The following is a 26,603-nucleotide window of genomic DNA, read 5'->3' as shown; positions in this document are numbered from 1 at the left end:
TAGTTCCACTAACAGCACTTGTATTTACATCCATCAAATCATTTTTCTTTGTTTCTGACCAAATAACCTTTGTTATGTTGCACATGGAACATTTAAATACAAAACCACTCTTCAGTCCAACTCTCTTTTCCCGCAAAAATGTCAAATCTTTGAAACTACAACCTGTAGGACTATGATTATCTAATTCTTTCACTTGATCGAAAATATCTTTAATTGTCACTATTCTACGACCACACAGCATTGAGACGTGAGAAGTTTCTGTTGCGTCTTTCTCCCCATCGTGACTTGGTTCTTTCCTGAAAATACAAGAGATATGATGGTACAATGCTAATGCGTCAAACGTCAAACTGACAAAAAATATAGGTTTTTTTAAGTTTGGACAGTAAATACCTACTACAAATTATTGTAGGCCTCATTTAAAAGTCCCTCTTAAGTCACAGTGAAGTTAATTGAATTGCACATAATTATTTTTTTGAATTACAGTACTAATACCACAATAAGTCTCCTATATAGTATCCAGGCATATTCTAAAATCAAGACTAAATATTATGCATACTTACTTCTTATCATCAAAGTATTTTTTTAAATAGGAAGGCAGCTTCCGCTTTTTCGTCCTCGACGGGAACTTCTTCAGATGACCCATCACGGTTTGATAGAAACAACTCAATAATACTGACACTGCCAAAATTGTTGATCTTCCGATGTAGACTTTGCTAAGTGTGGGTTTATACTAAAATTTGTATTTTGCGCGCCTTTTCTTTCACATCGACGCTAGTGCTATCTGTGTGGAGAACGCTGAACTGTTACGCCGCCCCGCGCTGCGCGTGAGGGGGTTGCAGTTGTAGAGTTATTTTAAAACAACGAAAAACATTGAAACCAATTCACTTTTCAAGAAAACTAAAAAGTAGTTTTAAGACTGAATATATAAGGTTACTTGTAAGCCAAATTTCACAATTTTACGATAACGTTTACCTACTGTAACATTGAACTAGTTCTGTCAAATCCTTATGGAAAATAATATTTTTTATTTCAACAAAAACAAATTAAAAAAATTTTTTTTTTTAATGTTTTTGCATGCTACACGTCGGTTAAGTTATGCTTTTTAATACTACTTTTTGATCCATGCCAAATACGCAATCGTTTAATTGCAGTTAAGTGAAAAGTAAATTAGTCCCATGTTAAATAGCAGGCCCTGCCAGTAGCGTGGTGGTTGACTCCTGCCGCCTCTTAAATACATCGCTATGAATTCTCAAAAGCCGGGCTTGCACTAGATGACCCTCTGTGACAAAGCTTCTATTATTCAGTTCTCACAGATCTACCACCATACATTCAAACTCTGCTTAAAATACAGCTTACAGCTCAAGCTAAATACGACAGTCTGTGCTAAACGACTCCCTAACAAGATACTCCTATTATCTAAAATAGTATAATTAATTTTCTAAAGCCAAAAGCCCTTCACATAGACTTTACAGGACATATGTCCAAGGTAAACCCTCATCCTACACAATTAGGCCTATGCCGATTTAAGATAATCCGTGTTTCATACTGCCACTGTTATTTATCAAAGTAAATAAAAACAACGTAATTTTAAAATATTGGATCATCAATAAAGAGTAATGATTATAAATAGTTACTCATAGTAAAATGAACGAATGAGTAGTTTATTTTGATATGAGTTTTCAACTTTTCTATTATACAAGGCAAAATTCAAGTTTATAATCAGGAAAAGTCAACCATGAATCAGTTGACTTTAATTCGGGACATAACCGGCGTAAACCGGTTTTACGGAGTGTCAAAAAATTATACCACCATTACATTATCTTTTATACAGGGAGAATATATACAAATGCCATTGACTTTGGATACTGAAGTTGCGATCACATCCACAAAGACCAGCTGTACCATGTTTTATAGTCAATTGTTTTATTCAAAAAGGTTTACGCAAAGAATGTGCTACTGATTGATGTTATTCTCTTTGGTAGAGTTTTTTAATGAAAAGTTTAAAAGGTGTTAAATTTCACAATAAGTTACCCTTTTAGTTTTGTAGGATTTATGTTATTCTCAACGAAAATTATACATGGATTAATAGAACCCCAAAACACGTACACATAACTAGCCGCAATAAAGACAGCTAACTGATTCCGATGACAGCCCCCACAAATTAATTCAATATTGTACACAATGACGTGTTAATCTGATTGCTCCATGTTCGCTTGCTCATCTCACATGCTCGCCACCCTGGTTGCTCGCTTGCTCACGTCAAGTTAACACAGGAAGTCGCTCCTGCATACAGAATGCTTATTGAAGCATATGATTTGAATCAACTATAGGTAATCAATGCAGGTATGCGTCATACAGTGGGATTATTATTAGGTATTGTTGTATAACTGATGTTTTATTACCACGGAATGTTTGGGTTAAATTGTGGTGTTTGGTAGCATAGCTTTTAAATCGTAGGAAGTGGTGACAATATAATAAACATGCAGCAACTAACTTAATTAAAAAACCTGACTTCATATATTTTTTTATGGAAACTTGGAATGGCTTAGCTTAGAGGGTGTAGATTGCGGTCGAATTTCGTTTTAAACTAGAAAATGCAAATCTATGGAGAAAGATATTGAAGTTTACACCATAAGGGGTGTGTAAAGGCAGGAAGAGTACACCATGACAATCACTAAATAACTCTCTAGTTAATTTACCAAGTAATTAAAAAAACTCCAAAATGCATTTTCAATCAGATTTATCTATAAATCTAGAGTTTATTTTAAGTAAAGAGAATTTGTATATTTTTTCTGTGCTAGTTAGACAATAGACACGTTTAACACAACCACTGACTGTTTTACCCTTAATTATCCTTGATCTTTATTCTTAATTTATCTTTCTGGTAGAAATCTCATTTCAAGTACATGAATCAGCCGTAGCAAACAGTATGAGACACTCTCACAGACTACGATACTGTATATTTTCTTAGATAATTTATTATATAAAATACGCACTATTTTCCAGTTATAAAACCTATGGATTTGGCTTGGTAAAAAGATTATGTAAATGTCATAATTAGTATGGACACGACGTGCCTACTGTGGGTGGCTCCATTTAATTACGTTATATATAATTAAAAAGTTTGCATCTAGGATCTTTTCATTCTTAACATGGAAATAATTATTTTTCTAGGAAGCCGAGTGGTTATAGTGCTTGCCTTCAAATCTGAAGGTCGCTGGTTCGAATCCACGCGAGATAGATTCCAGACCCAGATGCTATTTGTCATTGGGATATGAATTAATGATGCTATCTGGTATTTTTCTAGTAATCGTGCTATCTACAAAAAGGGCAACGTTATTAGCAACAAGACCAGGCTTATCGAACTCGTAAATTAAGGGGTCATTAGAGTGTCGAGGCGAGTGGAGAAGACTACCTGACATAAGCCTATTCTCCCCAACAGTACTATACCGGGTATTTTGCTGGGAGAAAGGGGTGGTCGAGTAAAGAGGGGCGGGAGAAGGAGAGAGAGGGTGAGGAGAGTGGCTGTGGTGAGAGGAGAACAATACGAGAGCGTGGCCGTGTGTTGTATGCACTACAAGTAGATGCAAAGTAGTTTCTAAACAGAAAACAGAGCTTCCAAGAAAGTATCTATTGATTGGCGTTTGACAGTTAATACTAATGCTAAAATTATCGAACATTTTTTTCGAACATATGTGTAGCCTGTGAGGCGTATATATACAAAAATATTCTTACCTACAGCCCAGGTTCTTTAATAAAGCCCTATAACAAGTACATTTGGATTTTTTAGCTAGAAGCAGTTAAGGTGTGGTGGAATATCTTTGAAGATAAACCTATTTAGCTGTAGTGCGATCATGTGTTTTATTTGTCAAATTTTGAGATTAAATCAAAACAAACAAACTGGCATGTTGGCAATCAATAATTAAGCATTTAGAGGCCCGGTTGTATTACTTACGAAAGGATTGCCATTTAAGATCAAATGAAATGATTTAGTATATTTCATTGTTTAGTTTATAAGAAAAAAATCTGTTTTTAGGCTACTGCATTTTATAAACCAAACTCGAATCTTGCTTCCTTTGCCTATTGTATAATGTTATCCTGTTTGTATGAGGTGAACTTATTTGATTAGTGATTGCATAGATAAATTATCAGCAATACAATTAACTGTTAATTATAACTAGTGTACCTGTTGCTCGAATTCGAGCAATTGCAAAGCATTACAGGCGACTCAAAGATTATGGAAATACTCGCGATCTACACAACAGTTACATATAATCAAAATCTTTTGTAAATATCTTATCTTTTTTCAAAAAGCTTATCTTGTTTTTTACGTGTTTTTAGTGTAAAAAAACATTATTTCTATTTCTTCTACTTGGTTGTGTTCTATGACTTTTTCTATGTTTCCATTGTTTGCAAATCGGTTATTTCAATGATTGCTCAAGAAATGTAGCATATTGTTAATTCAGTTTTATTTTTAGCCTATATCAAATTGTCCAGGATTTCTCGCTTTTTTCCATTGTAATAATTTCACCAACCCAAGTTTCGTCTACAGATGCAATACGCCAAAAAATATCACCTACGTACGATCTCCAAGAAGTGGTAAAAAAAGGCAGAAACCAAGTCATCCAATAGATATAAGTTAACTCCATAAGAAATAATTTTAAGAGGCGGCAGGAGTCAGGTTGAAAATCGTCAATCTGCGACTCCTGCATTTGTACGGTCCGCAACCCGCACGGCTAGTTTCTGACCTTGAGCCTATTGATCGTAACTTCCATGGTTAGAGCAGTGTTGAAAAATGGACAGTTCGTACATTTCTAAATGGTGCAATACTGTGGCCGACGCGACGGGTCGAATGAATCTGTCTTTTTACACAAACAAACATTCGGCATGCAATTCTACGCTAATTTTTAACGTACAAATTTAATTTATACGTTTTAAAATTTAATTTTTTAGTTTTAAAATGTATGTAGTGCGTGCGAGAAGCCGGTAATTATTACTATATTATTTTGGTAAAACTGAATTAAATTTGAAATTTTACGTTTATGCAAATATGCAATTTATTTCATAGCTTTATTTATTTATTTATTCATTACTTTATTTATTTCATAAATGAGATACCATAACTAATTGTTGTTTTTTCAATATATGTTTTATTACATTACGTTAAAAGTTCTTCTATGGAATTGAGTTTTCATTTACACTCAATTTATATAACTGAGTTTAAATAATTTGATGGAAATGGGTATGGTCAATTCAATACTCATGTTTTCCTTTAGAAAACTATTTATTTCGGCTTTACAATGTAGTTGATGTTAATGAGTCTTTAAAAAAAAAAAATCAAAACAAACATGTATTAAAAATAATTATATGTACAAAAATGAATGATCATTTTACAAGCTATGATGACATTTAACCATCGCTTTTGTTTGTCTTCTTAGATGCTTTTTGCTTTTCCTGGGCATTAACAATATACGACGGATTTCGGATTTCCATTGATCTGCAATGGCGGGGATCAATTAATTCAGGTAGAATGCAATTGAGATAAAATCTCTCTAACTTAGGGACCATGTTATTTTGCCAGAACTCATCATCTCGTTCGATTTTTTCCATTTTTATTCCTTTAGTTGTCCACAGTACAAACTGGCAATAACGTCGTTTTGTAATGCTCAACTGGCCTTGCATTTGGTAGTAAAAGTCATGCCCCTTATTTATTTCACCAATCGTTCCATCCTTTTCCTTTTTCCAAAATGTACATTTTCTGGAGATGACTGCTTCATCCGGTGTCAGGTTTTTGCATGAAGATGGGCATTTGATCTCAATCAAGCCATCATCGTCGATTAACCCATCAGGAGATGCCCCTAAAAAAGGTTTTTCGTCGTCGATAAACAAGCCGCATGGTTGTATCGTTTTCTGTAATAAAGAAGCAGCTTCTTCTCTGGCCACCGGTTCATTTTGGCGGCCGTAGGCCATTGACTCACAGTCAAAAGTAGAGTATAATAATTGCTTTACCAACGAACCACAACCGGTCGTTGGTTTCATTTTACATACACGCCCAAAATTAGAGGCGGTCAATAGGTTACGGCGTATTTCGAGCCACTCTCCACTGTCACTTTGTTCGACGGTGGCTCGCTCGATTCGAATTCTTTCCTCTTCTGATCGTTGAAGTTTTTTTAGAAATTCTTCGGTTTCCATTTTCATTGTTTCCTCGTCGATGTCCGGCTTTTGGGCTGCTACGCCATAATCCGCATCGCTGTTAGAGCTCACCTGAAACAATGTCTTTCTTGATTTTTTCTGTCCCTGTCCTTTCTCAACCTTTCTTTTTCTTTTCAAACCTGTACTTTTGGTATAATATCCAGGGCTAGCTTTGTACATGTGCTTGTGGAGTACGTAGTGGGTGTTTCCTGTATTATGTTGAAGAACTGCCGCTGAACACCGTCCTTGGTACGATCCTCTCATGGCGAAGTTCACCCGTTTTCCTCCTATGTACTTAGCCACGATCGAATTGTAGTGCTCAACTGCATTAGAGGTTACATCCGTGATCAAACTCCGTGAATGGCGGCTCAGGTCACGAATAACATCACAGATTAAATTATACAATCCAGCGGACACTAACTGTGGAACAAAATTTCCTTCACTATTTACATCTTGCGCTTCCTTTGTACAAAAGTATCCCCTTTCTCTACAATGCTCATGCTGTCCAAATACATGACTGGGTACATTCAAAATATCCAGCCTCAGCTGTTTAATCTTTTCTACGTTTGGCAAATCTTGTTTCTTCCTGTATTCCTGGGCTTTTTGGACAGCCATTCTACAACGGAAAACGTTTTCACCCAATTTTTTCCTCATAAGGATACTGTTTTTGTTTTTGTTCGATGTAACTGCAATTTGCCTTAGCTTGTTGGAGAAGTTTCGCAGCAAATGGTTCTTACATTCTATTTTTTCAACAGTAATACTTTTATATGGTCTGCTCTCTCTAATCCTTTTGTATACGCTACTGTCGCCGTCTGCGATAAGACGAGCGTATCTCACTCCATACATCTCTTCACTACGTTGAAAGCCGTCTGCGATGATGGCAGGTTCCATGCTAGAAGAGCTCTGGGTTGACTCCCAGTTTTTGTAGCAGGTATGCTCTGTTGGCTCCTTTCCTAAAGATGCAGCTCGGGAGCATGGAGTGCAATATTTATTCTTCACTCCCATGTACAGCACCTTTTTTGTATTGTGGCCGACAATAGCCGCCTGTAAATAAAAACCTTAGTAGTACACATTACATACACGCGTTAGTTGCCAATTTTTTATAATAGAGAATTATTTTCTTTTGAGAACAGATAAATACCCTCGTAGCAATAAACCTGTCACACCCAATTTGATGTGATGGAGTGAAAGGTGATTATTCGCAAGCCCATGTAGCACAGATGGTTGGGCCAACGTTGGTAAATTGTGGAGCCACACAGTTGGCCAACGGTAGAAATGCCATCACTTTGAACTGTTTTCCAACCAACCATTCTCCAACAATGGCCCAACCATCCAAAAATACTGATGGCCAGGGACGTAACTAGGCTATTCAGTACCCGGGGCAAACACCTATTTTGGCGCCCCCCCTTCAATTGGACTGAACCCAATTCCTTACAAATCTTCTTAAAAAATGTGTGGTGTGTCCATCGGTGCAATACATTAATACAACAGTATTTAGATCTTAAAATGCTTAACCCCAAGTACAAAGTATTAAGGCCTAGATACTGTATAGGTGGTAAATAATTGAATGCAATATGGTTCGTATTTTCAAAGACAAATATTTTATTTGAAAACGAAATGATTCACGAAAATAATATTGCTAGTAACTAATAATATTACTAGTATTGCTAGTGTTGTGTTTGTAGTATGTGTGTGTGTGTGTGTGCGTGGTGACTGGTGTGAGGGATGGTGTGCGGAGGGGTAGGTGGGTTTCGGGAGGGGTGTGGAAGTGTTTTGACGCCGCGCCGGCGCCGTCCTAGTGACTCATCGACGACAGACAGATAACGCAGTATGCTTATCCTCATTCTCGCACCGTACAAGTTCATACGTACCGTTATGATTCGTAAACAGTAAAATAACAGTTATATAGCATTTATCATTCACCCCCCCCCCCCCCTAGTTACGTCCCTGCTGATGGCTAACTAACCATAACAAAACTGATATCCAACCAACCGTTTAATTTAACACAAAATAATAAAAGATTTTGTATGAAAAGCTTACGGTAATTATTAGTTGAGTAAATTGATTAAATATTTCGTAAAAAAATTCTAAAAAAACTAGCACAACATTTGTTTGCCCAGACGGGGGGTCAAACCTACTTACCACTCCTGACAGTGACGAGTAATTAGATCTGTAGGACCTTTTGCACCAGCTGCCATCAGCAACGACAGTGAGAAGCGGCGTGCCATCTTCGTCAACCTCTCCATTTTCTACTGCGTGTCTTGCTTCTTCCTGTGCTGCTTCTTTCATTTCACACTCAGCTGTAGCTACCAACTCCGAGATTACCTAAAAGGTAGTTATATAATTAAATATTAACTATTGTACATATATAAAAAAAAAATAATAACTACAACTTAGTAACGGTCTCCAATATACGACGTTATTGTAGCAAATGGCAAATCTTGAATAATAATAATAATTTTACATCAAATAAAGTTAATAATAGTGATAAACAAACAGCCGTGAAATGAATTATATGATATTGGATAAAGGATTGGTTAAACTTTTTAACTTACGTTATATCCAAAGCAAATAAGTGGACATACAGTAAATGTTTCCCTAAAATAATTTATATTTACCTTGTCCTCTATTTTCTTAAAGGTTTTGTTGCTCATCGGGGGAATGTCCATTGTGGAAAAAACTTCCTCTAATTGAGCATGGCCCCCACCTGTTGCCATAGTTCCACTAACAGCACTTGTATTTACATCCATCAAATCATTTTTCTTTGTTTCTGACCAAATAACCTTTGTTATGTTGCACATGGAACATTTAAATACAAAACCACTCTTCAGTCCAACTCTCTTTTCCCGCAAAAATGTCAAATCTTTGAAACTACAACCTGTAGGACTATGATTATCTAATTCTTTCACTTGATCGAAAATATCTTTAATTGTCACTATTCTACGACCACACAGCATTGAGACGTGAGAAGTTTCTGTTGCGTCTTTCTCCCCATCGTGACTTGGTTCTTTCCTGAAAATACAAGAGATATGATGGTACAATGCTAATGCGTCAAACGTCAAACTGACAAAAAATATAGGTTTTTTTAAGTTTGGACAGTAAATACCTACTACAAATTATTGTAGGCCTCATTTAAAAGTCCCTCTTAAGTCACAGTGAAGTTAATTGAATTGCACATAATTATTTTTTTGAATTACAGTACTAATACCACAATAAGTCTCCTATATAGTATCCAGGCATATTCTAAAATCAAGACTAAATATTATGCATACTTACTTCTTATCATCAAAGTATTTTTTTAAATAGGAAGGCAGCTTCCGCTTTTTCGTCCTCGACGGGAACTTCTTCAGATGACCCATCACGGTTTGATAGAAACAACTCAATAATACTGACACTGCCAAAATTGTTGATCTTCCGATGTAGACTTTGCTAAGTGTGGGTTTATACTAAAATTTGTATTTTGCGCGCCTTTTCTTTCACATCGACGCTAGTGCTATCTGTGTGGAGAACGCTGAACTGTTACGCCGCCCCGCGCTGCGCGTGAGGGGGTTGCAGTTGTAGAGTTATTTTAAAACAACGAAAAACATTGAAACCAATTCACTTTTCAAGAAAACTAAAAAGTAGTTTTAAGACTGAATATATAAGGTTACTTGTAAGCCAAATTTCACAATTTTACGATAACGTTTACCTACTGTAACATTGAACTAGTTCTGTCAAATCCTTATGGAAAATAATATTTTTTATTTCAACAAAAACAAATTAAAAAAATTTTTTTTTTTAATGTTTTTGCATGCTACACGTCGGTTAAGTTATGCTTTTTAATACTACTTTTTGATCCATGCCAAATACGCAATCGTTTAATTGCAGTTAAGTGAAAAGTAAATTAGTCCCATGTTAAATAGCAGGCCCTGCCAGTAGCGTGGTGGTTGACTCCTGCCGCCTCTTAATCTATGATTTTAATGAGCAAATTATTTTAGAGTGTCCTGGAAATTACTGCTCAGATCCACCTTAATTTTTCATGTAAAAAGTGAAGGTATAGTCAGAATCTTATCCAGCAAATAAAGGTTCATGATGTTCATTATGGTACAATAAATACAACTCTTAAGTTTTTTAAGATTTAAAAAATAGTTTTTGAATTAGGTTGCACCCGATAATTCTGTTTCACTTTGCATAATAGAAAACAACATGGTACACTGTAAGTTTAGTTTATAGATAAATCTTATATATTAAAAAAATTTGGTTTTTCTTTTCCGAGCTCGTTTGGCTCTTCTACCCGACCGATTTTCATGATTGAGGACTCGAATTGAATGTATGCACGCACAGATTTGCCATTAAGAATCGGCATAAATGTATCTATGATTCCACTCGGAGTATGCGTAAATGAAATTTGCTCCCCATGTATTTCTTATGGGAGTTAAATTTGGTTTTTCTTTGCCGAGTTCGTTTGGCTTTTCTACCCGACCGATTTTCATTATTGAGGTCTTGAATTTAAGGTATGCACGCACAGATTTGCCATCATCCCACTCGGCATATAAGTAAACGAAATTTGCTCCCCATGTATTTCGTATGGGAGTTAAATTTGGTTTTTCTTTGCCGAGTTTGTTTGGCTCTACTACCCGACCTGAGGTCTCAAATTGAAGGTATGTACGCACAGATTTGCCATTAAGAATCGGCATAAATGTATCTATAATTCCACTCGGAGTATGCGTAAATGAAATTTGCTCCCCATGTATTTCTTATGGGAGTTAAATTTGGTTTTTCTTTGCCGAGTTTGTTTGGCTCTACTACCCGACCTGAGGTCTCAAATTGAAGGTATGTACGCACAGATTTGCCATCAAGCATTGACATATATTTATCTATAATCCCACTCGCCTTATCCGTCAACAAAATTTGCTCCCCATGTTTCTTATCGGACTTAAATTTGGTTTCTCTTTACCGAGTTCGTTTGGCTCTTCTACCCGACCGATTTTCATGATTGAGGTCTCAAATTGAAGGTAAGCACACACAGATTTGTCATCAAGCATCGGCATAAATGTATCTATTACCCCATTTGGCTTATACGTCAACAACATTTTATCCCCATTTATTTCTTATGGGAGTTAAATTTGGTTTCTCTTTTCCGAATGTGTTTGGCTCTTCTACCCAACCGATTTTCATGATTGGGGTCTTAAATTGAAGGCATACACACAAAGATTTCACATCAATCATCGGCCATCGAAGTAAGTGCATCGGCATATATTTACCTGCTGTATTATTTGACCGAAAAACATAATTTGATTCATTTTCGAATTCTTACTTCAATTTAAGATGTATTTCACCAGTTATAATTATACAATCCTATATATTTTCGTCTAAGGACCTTCAGTGAAAACCCTGCATTCATTTAAGCTACTGTATTAGTTATTCAAATCGGACGAGTTTCAAGCAAACGCAAGGAGAACAACCAACATAAACATTATTTTTCATAAGGTTTTTCTATGACTAAAAATCAATAGCTCCAGTATTGTTCATGTATGTTTTAGACTCAAAATAATCAGTAATTAAGTTATAGGCTTTAAATTGAGCTATTGATCGTTTGAATCAGTATCAAGATACTGTATAGGTCATCAAAAACCATAAATTTGATTAGTTCTTGCATATTATATTTTTAGTTTAACACTGCGGAGCAGCATGGGTCCTCTAGTTACTTTTAAAACATATGTTTCAAAGCAAGCTATATTTTAAGCTTCTATCATTTTCCCATGTTATTTAAGTATTTTAAAATATCTCAAGCCAGCATAACAGTCACAATCCATCCATATATTACCAAAAAAACATACCGTATGAAATCACTTCAATTGCTTGTGCTAATTTTTGTCATACAAAAATCTCACTCTAGCAATTACAACTAGAAATACAATTCTTTAACACCTCGTAATTTGAATCTGCAAATACTTACAGCATCTTTGATGTGAACTTGTACAGTGAGAACTTCTGGGATGCCTACAGGTGGTTCCCTGATGATCCTGAACCTAGGCTTGTCTTTGGTAAACTCCGTCTTCACCTCCTCTATCAACAGTTTCCTAGGAGTGGTAGCAACTGCTCTCTGTTCTATTCGGTGGTGTTGCAAGGACCCCATAACTTTACGGTTTTTCAATATTACATAATCTGTAAAATGACACTTTCTTTAAATGCACAGGAGACTTTCAACAACCATCAAAGTAGACTGTTTTGTAATAGCTATTATGTTTTATGTAATGCTAAAATGCTATTAATTATCTTATAAAAAAATAACTGAAGGTTCAACAAAGACATTTTTAACTCTAACAAAAGAAAATCATTTGTCGTCTTGTAGTAAAAACATTTTACATACCGGTACAGATATGATAAAAATCGTCTTACAACAATACTTGATGTGTTTACAAACCTGGTTACCGTGTGCAAACCTGCAGACAAAATGAATTTCCATTTACCTGGCATGAACTCCGATAAATTATTCCTTTAAAATTGTCAGATTTATTTCCTATTAATATATTATTTATTTGAATGAGTTTGCTAATACAAGGAAGATAATTAGAAGTGTTTTTTTATTGAAATATTGATATCTTAGTATGAAGTAAATAAATTATCCAAATGTCATAAAAAAAATGTCCATAGACAAGCAGGTTAGGCCAGGGTTGCCACCCGTCCCGATTCTGTCGGGACAATCCCGACTTTGGTTTCTTATGCCCTTATTTAAGCCTATGTTAATCCATATGGAGGGGGGCATGTCCCGATTTTCCCCTAACAATAAATCACTCAATAAATTCCCTAAACAATAAATATCGGGGTCGCCATCAGGGTGGCAACCCTGGGCTAGGCTAATGGGAAAAACAAATTTTTACACCATAGAACCCCATTCCCATAGTCTGATCATGCTGATTCGCGAACCCATTTGAATAAATTTAGGTTTACACGTTTATAGAAAATTTCATCAAAATGGGATCATCTTTGCTCGGGTTATCGTGCTAACAGAGACACACACACACTCACACACACATATCTAATATATAAAATTCTCGTGTCACAGTGTTTGTCTGCAAACTCCTCCGGAACGACTTCACCGATCGTAATGAAATTTGGTGTGTAAATTCTGTAGGTATGCGAATCGGACGTAAACTATTTCCCGTTTCGAAATTCTTAAAAGGGCTCCGCCCCAGTGGCTCTGGAGTTTCCCATGTTAACCTTATGAGAAATGGAATTAATGAATCTTAACAGCTGTTTCAATTAAACAAGTTGGTTCTGTTCTTTGATGTTCAATAGCATTAAAGTTACAAGGATTACCAACAGGGTGCAGCACTATTATTTCTTTTACATTTATGACAACTGCTAATTTGCAACCAAAAGGTGAGTGAGCGTAGCGAACGAACTTCAACCTGGAGGCGAGTGAGCGTAGCGAACGAGCTAACCTGGAGGCGAGTTAGCGTAGCGAACGAGCTCCAACCTAAAGGCAAGTGAGCGCAGCGAACGAGCTACAACCCAAGGTGAGTGAGCGTAGCGAACGAACTTCAACCAGGACGTGATTGAGCGATGCGAACGAGATCATCTTGAAAATTAAACGTAACGGTACTTTCTTTCCATCGGTCTGTCTTAGGGGAAACCTATAACTTAGGCGATACGAAGTTCGCCGGGTCAGCTAGTATATATATATATTTGAATTCTAACGGATGGTGTTTTTGGCCTCTGGGGACCTCAAAACAAAAATGTAAATCCGTCCTGGGTCCAGGTCTTACTATGAGACCTATGGTAATAGCTCATTCCCTATAGGGGAAATTCGCTAAAAGAGAAGATTGCGGTTTTATCTACACACTCATTTGAAATAGTTTGTTGTTTTTATCTTATTAAAAAAAACTTTTGCAAAACTTATGACAGCTAGCCTGACCATACTGCTGGACCGAATTACACGCGGGTTGTACCGAAAGAAAGGTTATTGGTCCTATATAATATGCAGGTTTTATTTGTACTTTGAAAATATTTATATTAGTTGGGTCAAAAATGGCAATTAAACTTTTCTTATGGAGATTTAATAAGAGGCTAATTCTATATATTAATAGACAAGCATGTTTATTAAAAACCGTTTTTCTCAGCTCCTGTGCATCGCCACATAAAATGAATTAATTTTACTTTCTTCTTTTTCTTCTTTCTTGTAATTTTGATTTTGGTTACTGTAGTTTTATTTTTTAAATCATCTGGTGGTGAAACTAAAAACCATGCACATTGTATATGTAAGTATGTACTCTAATCAGTATATAATAAATCTGGATTGACATCTATGACTCAAGCATAATACACCTTACCATTGGTATCTATTTCTTTCTTGTACTTGTCCCCAACTCCCCCCAGCACCACAGTGAGGAGAAACGAACGGAACAGCTGATTAGTTTCCACCTTGTGGAAGAATGTTGTATTAATGGCGATGTCATACACCGAACATGGAGCTCCAGCTGTAATAAAGACAATTTGATTTTTGATCACTTATTTTTAAATACACAATAGACAGATCCTCTACACTAGCTAGTTTTCCAATTTATTTTAATTTGGCTCAGTTTTGTTGTAGCAATAGTTAACTGATATTAACACGTTCGCTGCTGACCGCTAGATGCCAGGACGGCGCCAGGAGCTGAACTAACGCTCGCCGCTGCGTATAACATTGCCGCCGATACACTGAATTACAGTAAAAACAACCTTAGTTATACTTGATGACAATGTTCTACAATAAAACTGGCTTTGGACCTAGTACTAAGTGATTCTGATAGATAGCAGCACTACCCAGGTTGCAGTCGGTAAAGTAGTGTCGCTATCTAGCAGGAAATAGGTGGAACAAAGCCCTGTTATAAACGACCCTGGTGGTGATTTTGGGAAACTATATTTTTTATTGTCAGAAAAGTACGTCCCCACGAGCTGCAAAGAAATATAGGATGCTCGCGACGAGCTGGCTGATCCATGGAAACGTTAAACAACAATGAACAGTGACGTTCCGGAACGTTCCTAGCTCCTGGCGCCCTGGCCCGGTTGACATTCCGTAACGTCCGTAGCAGCGAACGTGTTAATCAATAACAAAGCTATCTCCTTCCAGCCTTATCTAGAGTGAAATAAGCCTCAGTTTCGTTACTGTATCAAAAGTGTGATAAAGTGACAAAAAACTAGACCATAGAAAGACAACCACAAATTTATGCCAGCTACTACCAATGCTTCAATTAGTTTTGAAGGGGTTTCTGATACCAAGTTTAGAACTTACATTTGTCAGATTCTTGGTGTAAATCTCCGATGCTCATTGGTAGCCGGTAGCTCGAGGGTTCCTCAGACTCAAGAATCTTTATAAGTTCTGCATCACTCAACTCTCGTGGTGGAGGAATGTCTTCCGTGTGACAAATGTTGAGGAAAATCTTCTCACCACTCTCTGACCGGGTTTTTACCACAAAACCTGTTGACAAATTTGTATGCAGGCTACTAAATCTGTAAGTGTAATTTATCATGAACTTATCATATATCCTAGAGTTATATATACTACTTCTATGAATGCCTATATTACATAAAATATTGTTCGTCATGGAATGCTATTAAGGTTTAAGTTAGAAGGTTGAAGATGAAAAACTGACAAAGAAGTATCCTGTAGAAAAATCTATATATTAATAGGCAAGCATATTTCTTTAAACCCAGCTCGTGTACATCGCAGGGAAAATCTATGCATATTGTTAGACAGATATTTTCCTGTAGATATGCAGTTAATCTCTTTATAAATTAAAATAGGCTAAACAATAAACACAAAAAATTAATTTTAAATTTTAAAAATTAACACGGGCCTTATGGGTTGCCATGCTGTTGACGAAATAACAACAAAATATAATCAGAAAATCAATCACTTGTTTTATTTACAGAGTGGGATAAAAATAGAGAAGTATGTACATAGGTACATATTTTTGGTTGAGTTTTTGACCACTGGACGACCTCTAGTAATCGGTGCCAGCTCCAGGTCTTACCGTGCCACCTATAGTAATAGCTACTTCCCTACTCCCCTAACACCTTCAGTAGTCACGGTCAAATCGAGAACACCTTCAGTAGTCACGGCAAAAACATGAACAAAATCCACGACTTTGACAAATCCTTAAACATCTTCCTCGGTCACGGAAAAATCAAGATCATCTTCTGCGGTCTTGGCAAACTTGATAGCATCAGTAGTCGCGGCGAAGTCATGAGCATCTTCAGAGGCAAAAAAAAACCTTGGACATCTTCTGCGGTCACGGGACATCATCATCTCCCACGAAAAATCGTCAATTTTCGGTTGTGTATCTTCGTAAATGCTCTTTGTCGCGGATAGTTTGCGCTGGGTTTAGAACGACTCAATTCAAGCTTGGCCCAACAGCCCAGTCATTTTCTGCCCGTACAGATCTCTCGTGCCAACCGTTGGTCTGACCAGACTCGAAAATATCAAGTTCCCGGGCCTGCAGAACATTATAAACTATGTATTAGAAATTACTGTGTTACATAAATGGTTTGGTTTGATTGATCAAAGATTTTGTTTAAAACAACAACAATCAGCAATACGCCTAGGCCTACAATAAAGTATAAATACATTGGTTTAAGAGAATTTTCTTAAAAGACAATTCAAAATGTTAAAAAAGTTTCTTTTGAAAATGAACATAAATCAATATTAACTCACCAGGGTTTGGTTTGACTAATTTCCATGGCGTATTAGTGGCTCCTTTGGACTTTAAAGTGGAAATAAAACTGTCCAAGTCATCGTCATCAGGTGCATCCTAAAAAAAAATGTATTGTGGTAAAATCGGTGATAGTTCTCAATTATGCTGCATTACCATTTAAACTTATACACTTACTAGCTGTAACCCGCGGGCTTTGCCCCGTTTAACTTCTTAATTTTCAAGATTATCTCGTTCGCATGGCTCAATCACGTCCTGGTTACGGTCCTCACGGTCCTTTAGGTTGGAGCTCGTTCGCTGCGCTCACTTGCCTTCAGGTTAGCTCGTTCGCTACGCTAACTCGCCTCCAGGTTGAAGTTCGTTCGCTACGCTCACTCACCTTTTGGTTGCAAATTAGCTGTTGTCATAAATGTAAAAGAAATAATAGTGCTGCACCCTGTTGGTAATCCTTGTAACTTTAATGCTATTGAACATAATAGAACAGAACCAACTTGTTTAATTGAAACAGCTGTTAAGATTCAATAATTCCATTTGTCATAAGGTTAACATGGGAAACTCCAGAGCCACTGGGGCGGAGCCCGAAAGGATTTTTGAAATAAGAATAATGCCTATATGTTAATCGGGAATGTGAGCTATCATCATGCCAAATTTGAGCCCAATCCGACCAGTATTTTTCGCGTTCACTTGTCACAAACATACATCCATACATACATCCAAACTTTCTCATTTATAATATTAGTAGGATATACTTATAAACTATTTTACAATAGGCATATTTTTCTGACAGAAAACTAAAGTGTGTAAGTATTTTAGCAGTACCTTCAGGAGTAAATTGTTTTCTAAAAGAGTTGGATCAACATCAAGAAGGATCTTGTTCCTATCAGCCATTATTTAAGAAAAAAGACGTTAGCAGATAATTCCTGGAATCAGAAATACATGTTACATTAACCTTTAAAGATAAAATCTTAGTAATTCTTAGTATCTTTCTTAGTAGTCAGTCGAGCTAAAATTAAAAACAAAGTTAAATAACAAAAGTTATCTATTTGAGTTTTTATATGATTAGATCTTTAGAAGGCTAAATCTAAAGGATTACAAAATAAACTCTCAAAGAAATGTGTACCGGTAGTTCTCAAGTATTAAAATTTTTTCTTGGGAAGTGATGGGAAGTGGGTCTAGGCTAATTCTACAGCAAGAACCAGGTACACGAGATCTCAGGTCCACAGACTTAGAAGAGTGAAAAAAAAACAATTAAATCTTTAAGAATAAGAATAAGAAGAATAAGAATATTTATTTTATCCCATTGATACAAGTATTACAATAATTAAAATTACAATGCACAACACAATAAAATATGCTGACTCATATAATATTCTTTTAAACTAAATGTCCCACGTGTCAGACTGGCTAAGAGGAAAAAAAACACTGGCATAACAATATTAACATAATAAAGAAACCTAAGAATTATACCTAGATGATTTTAAGAGAAATAATGATCTTCTTTCTAAATAAGTTACAACTAAACTAGCTGACCCGTGCAAAGCATTCACACTGAATCCTCCTCAAATCTCACTTATTTAAGTACACAACATACAGTTCAAACTGCCTAGTAAGTGAATCGTTGATTTAACAAGTGCCTTCAAGTGAACTTCATTATTCTTGTTGACCTTAAACTAATACAGAATTATTTAATAAAGACATATTTTTGTTGAAATTTGAACATTTATAACTTGGTTCAGGATCTTAACCGTCGGTCGCACCTTATCTATTAGATACCACAACATGAAAAATTGCCTCAAATCCTGTCTTGGCCACTGTGCTGCTTCCTACCCTTCCCCTTCACACCTCAGTATCATTGTTTGCGTCGTCTCTTGACTCTTGCACACATATGCATTTTTTTGCTTTATTGTATCTGATAGATACAGTGTGACCGGTCCTGTTTTTATTTTGTGATGTATTTCAAAATAAAAACGGGACTGGTCTTGTTTTTATATGATATTATATCATACACAAACTAGGTAGTTCCAATAAATATAGAAATAAATAAAACTGTTTTCATCCTGCAAAGAAAACGTTGAGTTTAATTTTACATACAGTGTGACGGGCATGGTCGCACTGTAACCTATCTAATGGAATGTGTATGGTCTGACAAATTTGTTTTAAACTTAAAATTTACAATAAATTGCCTCAGTACATCACACAAGAGCCCTCTATCAACAAATTCAAGAACCTGCTAAAAACATTCTTAAGTCAAGTGGCCTACTACAGTGTTGATGAAATATATGTCTAGGCCATGTACAATCTTGAAGAGGAAATGAATCCATCTATATAAATTAATATGAAGAAATGTATAAAAACCTGACGACCACGTCGCTGATGCGATACCAGTGGGAATTCTCCAAGTATCTAAGTAAACTTACTACAGTAGAACTCCTACTATCCGTCCTAATTGGGACCAGACCCCATTCGGATAGTCGGAGTTTTACAGGAATTCCGGAAATTTCCAAGAAAAATCCTCATTTTCGGTACTAAATGAACTTTTAATTAATAATAAATTAAATCAGAACATTTTTACATTTTACAATGCTCATAGCACAAGTGTTCTATACATGTTATTAAGTTAGGGGGGGCCTAATAGTGTTCCATAAAAGTCCAAAATTACACAGTGGCTAAATTTGTTTAGGCCCAGTAACAATTCTTTGATATTTTGCGAAACTTATTATTACTTTACATTTTTTAAATTGTTGAAATAAGCGATTCGGATATTCGGTTAGTTGGAGTTCTACTGTAATTGAGAAATGCTTAGACGGTGTGAACAGGGCCGTCCGAAGGGGGGGGGGGGGCAACCTGCCCCAGGCGCCGTGGCTGAGGGGGTGCCGTTCCGCGGCTATTTGTATTAACATAGTATTAAAAATATGCGAATGCAATTACTACTTGTGGGGAGAGGGGGTGCCACGACCACGTTTGCTCCGGGCACCGCCAACCCTAGGGACGGCCCTGGGTGTGAAATATGTATGAAGTCTATAGCTTAGGTCAAGAGTTGTTATATAAAGTAAATACAAATTAGGGGGGAAATATATGTCTAAAGTACAAAAAAAAATGTTTAAGGAAAAATGCTGACTCTGAGAGATATCTAGTGCGACCAGTTGTGTTAAGAAAATAGGTGCGACCGACGGAGGGGTAATACTAAAGCGGCCCACACACTAGCGCGCATGTGCCTTGCGTGGCTCGTGGTGAGGTGACTGTGAGCGGCTCTAGGCACATGTGCGATTCAATTGGTTGCGCGCGCACCACCGTCTTTGACCATGAAAATAGTGGGCTATAACAGCAAATTCAACAGTTATTTTGAAATCATTCGAATAAACTCCTTTGTATCGTCACCATGTTAATTTTTACTATTTTTTTTATTTTGCATTTTTTTAACATGGACATTTTTTTAGAGTTGCAAGCAAAGTCACTAAAGAATAAAATTTGCCTTAAAAAACGGATTTGATTATACACTACTAATTAATTGGGTAGTTATTAGTTGTATGTATTATGGTTTTGGGGTTTTGGGAAATAAGTTATTAAGAGGCGGTCGGATAGAGTCCCGTATCCCATATTTTGCAGGCGTCACGAGCAACAACACAGTCCTCCCAAAACAGACTTTTGTAATAGTACCACCCTTGGCCACCAGTTTCGTGGCTGTCGCATAACGGGATCTAAGATTGTTGACAACCCTGTGTTACCTAGAAACTTGAAAGCATCAACTCGACTACCCTCAGCCTGTGTCCTAGCCCTTGTCTATTGTCCCACCACACGTTTCACTTTCACTGGTTTGCTACCTTCGCTCACCCACCCTTTGCGTCTCAGCAGGTCTCAGTTCGTCACCGCACAATATGCTAATTTTCCACACAACAAATGTTTTGGAGATACAAATAGCACTTTCAGTAAGACATTTCGATGTATCCACATGTATTTTAATATAAAAATACATGATAATGTATTCAATTATAAATAATATACTAGTGCTACTGGGCTCAATAATGTAACTACTTGGCCTATCCCATACATTTTAGCGAATTTCCCTGTACCTAATGAGGTAGCTATAAGTAAGTAGCATGGTAAGACCTACGCCCGGAACCGATTTACTTTATCATTTTGATGTCCCCAGAGGCCAAAAACACCATTCGTTCAAATTTTTATATACATGTGTGTCCATGAACACGAAAACTTGAGTAATTTTTGTCCGATTTTGATGAAATTTTGTTTGAAGGTGTAAGGCGGGAGGCGGGATAAACTTGAATGAGTTCGCGAACCAGCATGATCGGACCATGGGAACGGGGTTTTATGGGGTAAAAATTGTTTTTTCTAATTTTTGACCCTCTAAACACTAAATTTCCCAATTTCTCTAAAGGCCTTTATAAAGAGCTTAAATAAACGGTATCAGCATTCTGACACATACTTTCTCCCATAAGTTTGTCAACAACCAAACCAACCAAGGTTTCCAACAACCTTTATCATGTGTAAGCGGTGAGAGTAAATAAACGGAAATGGGATTTGTACAATTTTGTTCAGAATTTAAAGGACTTTAAAATACTAAATTTTTAACAAAATTTTTCGAGCCAATTTTGGGAAAATCCGATTTTTTTGTTATTTTATGGGGTTTTTATGGGAAAATAACATAATTTACAATAACTTTTGAACCGTAATTTTTACAGAAATGGGATTTGTACCATTTTGTTCAAAATATAAAAGACTATAACATACTAAATGTTTGAACATGTTTACAAAAGACTGAATATACGAGTGCTTCGCAATATAATATCACTCACCCGACCGTCTTAGTCCATATTTTATATCTAATGATAGAAGGAATTTCTTTTAGATCTATCAGGCATAGCCCTAACGTAGGCCTGTAATTGAAATTACCTTTCACACTGGTTTAAAATAGTTAAAATACTACATCAACCTCACTACTGCACACTTTATTCAGGTTGAAATTTTTATTAACAAAGGTGCTCTTGTCTTTTCCACGAAACACTGAGAATTAAGCACATTAATGCGTTATCAACAGACATACTCACAGAAATACAGAATTGAATTAGGGGATTTGCTACGCGTTAACCAAAGCAAATTACAAGCAAAATTATTTATTTAAAAGTTTTTATAGTGTCATCAAGTTTTATGATAATCGTATTTAGGCCTAATCCTTATCAAACTGTAAAATTGGTGTAAATCCGTCGGCAAATATATAAATAAGTAAATAAATACACAGTCCACAAAACATTGATACGTTGACAACGTAAAGCTTTAAAAATTCATTATGGTTTGCCCAAAAAATCTTTCACTTGATGTGGTATCTTGGTATCAGTATCGAAGTAAAATTAAAATTCATGATGTAGCCCCTGAACTGATTAATTAGACTAATATGAGGTACGTACCTTTACGTCAACAGTTTAATTGTAGTAAGTAGAACTCACAACATGTTTCGCCTATTCAAACCTATTCAAACAGTATCGAAGTTATTAATCCCCTTTGGTTTTGGATTTTTTTTTCGAAAATCAAAGTTATTTCTCATTAATAGCATTATTTGTAAGCAGCTTTTAATGTTGACATATTAATGACAGTTTGAAGAAAAACCCTTATCCAAACAAAGGGTTCTTATTTGAAAGATTACGTAATCTCTAAACGATGATCGGTATATTCCCGGCACTGAGCACTATACAACACTGATTCACGGCCTTTTCCCGGTTATCAAAACTCAAGAACAATCGTTGCACTTGCGATTAATTAAACCGGCTAAGTAAGGCAACAACGTTTTTAATCCCACTTGGTTTGGATGTGCTTACAAAACTTGATCAGAAATGGTTGTGGTATTTGTAAACAGTATTTAATGTAAACATATCATATGTGACAGCTAGAAGTGAGAACTAATCCAAATGGCTGGTCGTTATTTCATAAAAGTTTAATAGTAAACATTGGAAGAAAATTGGGCAAAAATCGAACAAAATTGGGGTTTTGATGGTTCGTTATTTTGTTTTCAAGGAAGTGGGGCCATGTTTTTATAGCCAAAGAAACTCACTAATCCAGTAAATACAGAAAAATGATTTGAACCTTGATCGGTATTCTAGTTTTCTAGGAGTAGACCGCGTAAAATGACATTTTGGCGTCACTGACAGAATGAAAGAATGGACAGACAGACAGAAATTGAGATAAGACTCGTTTCGACTTTCTTTGGCTATGAAACATAATGTAACCAGAAACTGCATGATTCTAAGAAATGTAGGCCTAGAGACAAAACTGTATTTTATTTATATAGATATATGGAACGATTTAAATATAAAAATAAAAAAAAACAGTAGGTCCTATGTGTCGTATTTTTACGTTTCAACGCCATTTGAAGTTGCAATCTGGCTCTGGATGTTTTTTCTAGATTTTGCCTTATCCTGTGCCTCTAATATATAAATAGGATTTCGGATGGGCACTTGGGGTTTTATCTTAGCTCGAATATTATAGACCTAAAACGGGACATCGCAATTCCAAGATAATCCATGAGTCAGAAGCCGGCTTGGCTACGACGCAGTGCTGGTCCGGAGGGTGGATTTGGTTCCTGGAAGACCTTGATCGTATATACCACGTATGTCAGAAAATGCTTTTGTTCCACTGGACCTTGTTTTCATTTTGGGAAATATTTTGTATCAAACCGTGTATTGCAGCAGCTATTTACACAGCTTTACACAGCTAAGTCCGTAATTAACGTACTAAGTATGACCAAAAGAGACGTTTATTCTAACGGAACTTGTAAATTGAACTTATAACGGAATAACTTGTAACGGAACTTGTATTGATGAATAGTTTGTATCAAACCGGGTGTTGTAGAACTACTTTTATCTCTGATGACAGTAATACTTTAATACATACGGTAAATACACAGTCCGAAAATATTAGATTCTTAGAGTCCTGTGAATTAAATATCATCATTTCCTTGGCATTATAATACATCAGGGATGTAACGACATAACGTTATTTATTTATTTAAACAGATCTGTGGCCAGTTTAAATGAATTGTATTTGACGCGGTTTGAAAACGTGCTCTGTAGTCCACAATCGACTGTGCTGCCATCGGCCGGGACATCGTCGAACTAGTACTCAGTCCGCAAGCAAGGCTTTTTTGCAAGCTTTTACAAAATAATACAAAACTTAATGTTAACCATCGAAAAATAAATATCTGTCACACTCAATACACTAATGAATATATGCTCTTCAATATGGCGTTTGAACCAGAATCGTTTATAGTTCCAGTCATTTTATATTTTAGCAGAAAGTATTGCAATTCCTTATGGGAAATGTAAGAAATGATTTATTTTATATCCGGCTTATAATTAAACATTATGATTTTTATATTGTACAGTCTTAATCCTACATACATTTACAATGTTTTGAGTGTGGGAAATAATTTTTGGAACACGGATAGACCAGAAAACGAGGAATTATTATATGCGCTCCATGTTAAAGTGACGGCCAGGTCCGGCAGCCGAGAATCTCTGTCCGACCGCCTCTTAAAGAATATGAGGGTTGTATTATTTAATATAAGGGTATAAGGGTCGTTTTTAGAGTATGAGGTTTATAGACTTAGATTTAATTAGTATATTTGGTTCACATCGATATTAATATCTCAATGAGTTAATTTCAGTCTTCACAAACTTATCGTCACTGTCAGGAAACACCCCCTTGCATTTGGTTATCAATAGCTCCATAATTTATTTTCTCATTTATTTGTTTGAAAAGTTTACACTTTCCACGTCCCAAGAACACGTTTGTGATCTATAAAGCTCAATAAAGTCAGACCAAATCTTTCTTATGCCATTAAAGGAAACCGCACAACAAAGAAGTCAATAATAACCAAACAACAAGGACAAATAAAATGCAACACGTTGGGCAGTAGTTAGTGTACACTGTGCCACGTAGGCGCAGACCTTGTAGTTCCCGATTTACAGTATATGCAGCTATGGTTTGTACTGCTAGTTCGCGAACATGTGCCTCGGTTTCCCACAGACTGGCGCGCATCATAGCAAGCTCGCGCACTTGTGACGATGCTCGAAGGTCCGGCGGCAGGCACCAGGCACCTCGCATGGGCACATTTACCCACACATTGAGGCGCATGCGCGTCGAGCTGTTCGCGTGTCACATGTGCGCGCACAAGCGCCCTAGTGTGTGGGCCGCTTAAGAGTGAAACTTTTACAATGGTTTAGGCCTACCATTGTAAAGGTGCATCTAGTTTAATCAATTCAGATTTTTTTATGTTGTCCCACTAGAGTAGGGATGAGCATCGATAATCGATGTTTTCGAAACATCAATATTTTTCTATCCATGTTCGATGTAATCTACATCGATTTTTGGTCAAACATCGATGTTTTTGGCCAAGTATTGAAATATAGATGTTTCCCATAGAATTGTTTCAAGTTAGTTTTTAAGAAAATTTAAATGTTGGTCTTAACAGATTTGAATTTTTGCTTTTACAATTTATTCTATTGAAAGGCTGATGAAATATTGAATAAACAATTTTCGCAAACTGGACTAGACCAAGACCCAAAATAGTGGGGTCTTGACTAGACTTAAAAAGTGTAGAGTAAGTGAGATAACTAACTTACTATCTATTTTTTTTTGTGAAGTGTTTGTTCAAAATTTCTACCTAAAAATCAATTTCATAAGTTATTTGTAATAAATTCAGTGGCAGTACTCCTGCACTCCAGCACAATCAATTACTAACTTACCAATATTTATTTTGTCTTGCAAATGTGAAATAAAAACTGCTAATCTAGAACGTCTAACATAGATAGACTCACCAAAGCAAGGGAGTGTTTAATCAATGATAGTAAAGTAGTTAGTGACTTAAGTCAATAGGTTTTTATATGAGGCAGTACAGAAAACTGATAGGCCTAAAAAACTAAAAAAAAATCAATTAACATCAATGTTTTAGCCCCTAAAACGTGATGATGTTTTTGATGTTTTCGCCACGATGTTATCAGGTGCATCAATCGCTGACATCAATGGTTGAACTACGATGCTCATCAGTTCATCGCCTACACTAGAGTCATTGACTTGAACCTAAACATTTGTAAAATAAGATAAAGTGAATAGAAAATAGAGGGAGAAACAGTTTTTGGGTACAGTTTCTTAACTGGGCTATGCTGGGTAGGCTAATATCGATTGAAACTATCGATTCCATTAGTAAACCTTCATGCGATTTTTTTCATCATCAGCAAGTTTGGTTGGTTAGGTTAGGTTAGGATAGTTTTATTCAACAATAAATACATTTAAAAATATTGATTATTAATCAATATTTTCAATTTAATAGTTTCAATCAATAATAGCCTAGCATAGCCCAGTTAAGAAACTGTACCCCAGTTTTTGTATCTAAGTTACAACAAAACTGGAGGGTTTAATTTTTAACCCTAAAAAGTTGAATTTGCTATATTGAATCATAGACAAAACATACTCCTCATTGAATCTAGAACTTGGGCAGTAAGAAAACATTAGCTACCATCTATAGGCTACTCACTATACTCAGCCCTCACATACAAATGACTAAATGAGTGTGATGATTGGTAGAGAACGTGTTAATACTAGTTTAACACTTACCTCTAAGGAGTTAATTTCTCAAACGAACCTAATAATGATTAAATTATGATTAACCTTATGTGTTATGATGAGCTTTAAAGTTTAAAATGTATAAGTTAAGTTTAGGTTTACCTT

General features: G+C 36.1%; 1 protein-coding gene across 1 annotated transcript in view; it reads right to left on the bottom strand.

The window, feature by feature from the left end:
* Positions 1-26,603, bottom strand: part of LOC128987890 (PIH1 domain-containing protein 1-like) — a 33,905-nt gene extending 7,302 nt beyond the window's left edge. Inside the window, exons 1-6 of the mRNA XM_054408970.1 lie at positions 26,490-26,603; positions 17,688-17,788; positions 16,871-16,967; positions 15,449-15,634; positions 14,508-14,654; positions 12,131-12,339 (exon numbers count right to left, since the gene is read on the bottom strand). Of these exons, the coding sequence (XP_054264945.1) occupies positions 12,131-12,339; positions 14,508-14,654; positions 15,449-15,634; positions 16,871-16,967; positions 17,688-17,756 (708 nt within the window). The 5' untranslated portion in view covers positions 17,757-17,788; positions 26,490-26,603. The remainder of the gene's footprint in view (positions 1-12,130; positions 12,340-14,507; positions 14,655-15,448; positions 15,635-16,870; positions 16,968-17,687; positions 17,789-26,489) is intronic.

This window comes from Macrosteles quadrilineatus, unplaced genomic scaffold (assembly GCF_028750875.1).
Source record: "Macrosteles quadrilineatus isolate MER2022 unplaced genomic scaffold, UCM_ALF_1.0 Scaffold_2__2_contigs__length_208266976, whole genome shotgun sequence".
Classification (NCBI taxonomy): domain Eukaryota; kingdom Metazoa; phylum Arthropoda; class Insecta; order Hemiptera; family Cicadellidae; genus Macrosteles; species Macrosteles quadrilineatus.
The sequence above is the reverse complement of the archived record's forward strand: the minus strand, read 5'-3'. Positions and strand labels throughout refer to the sequence as shown.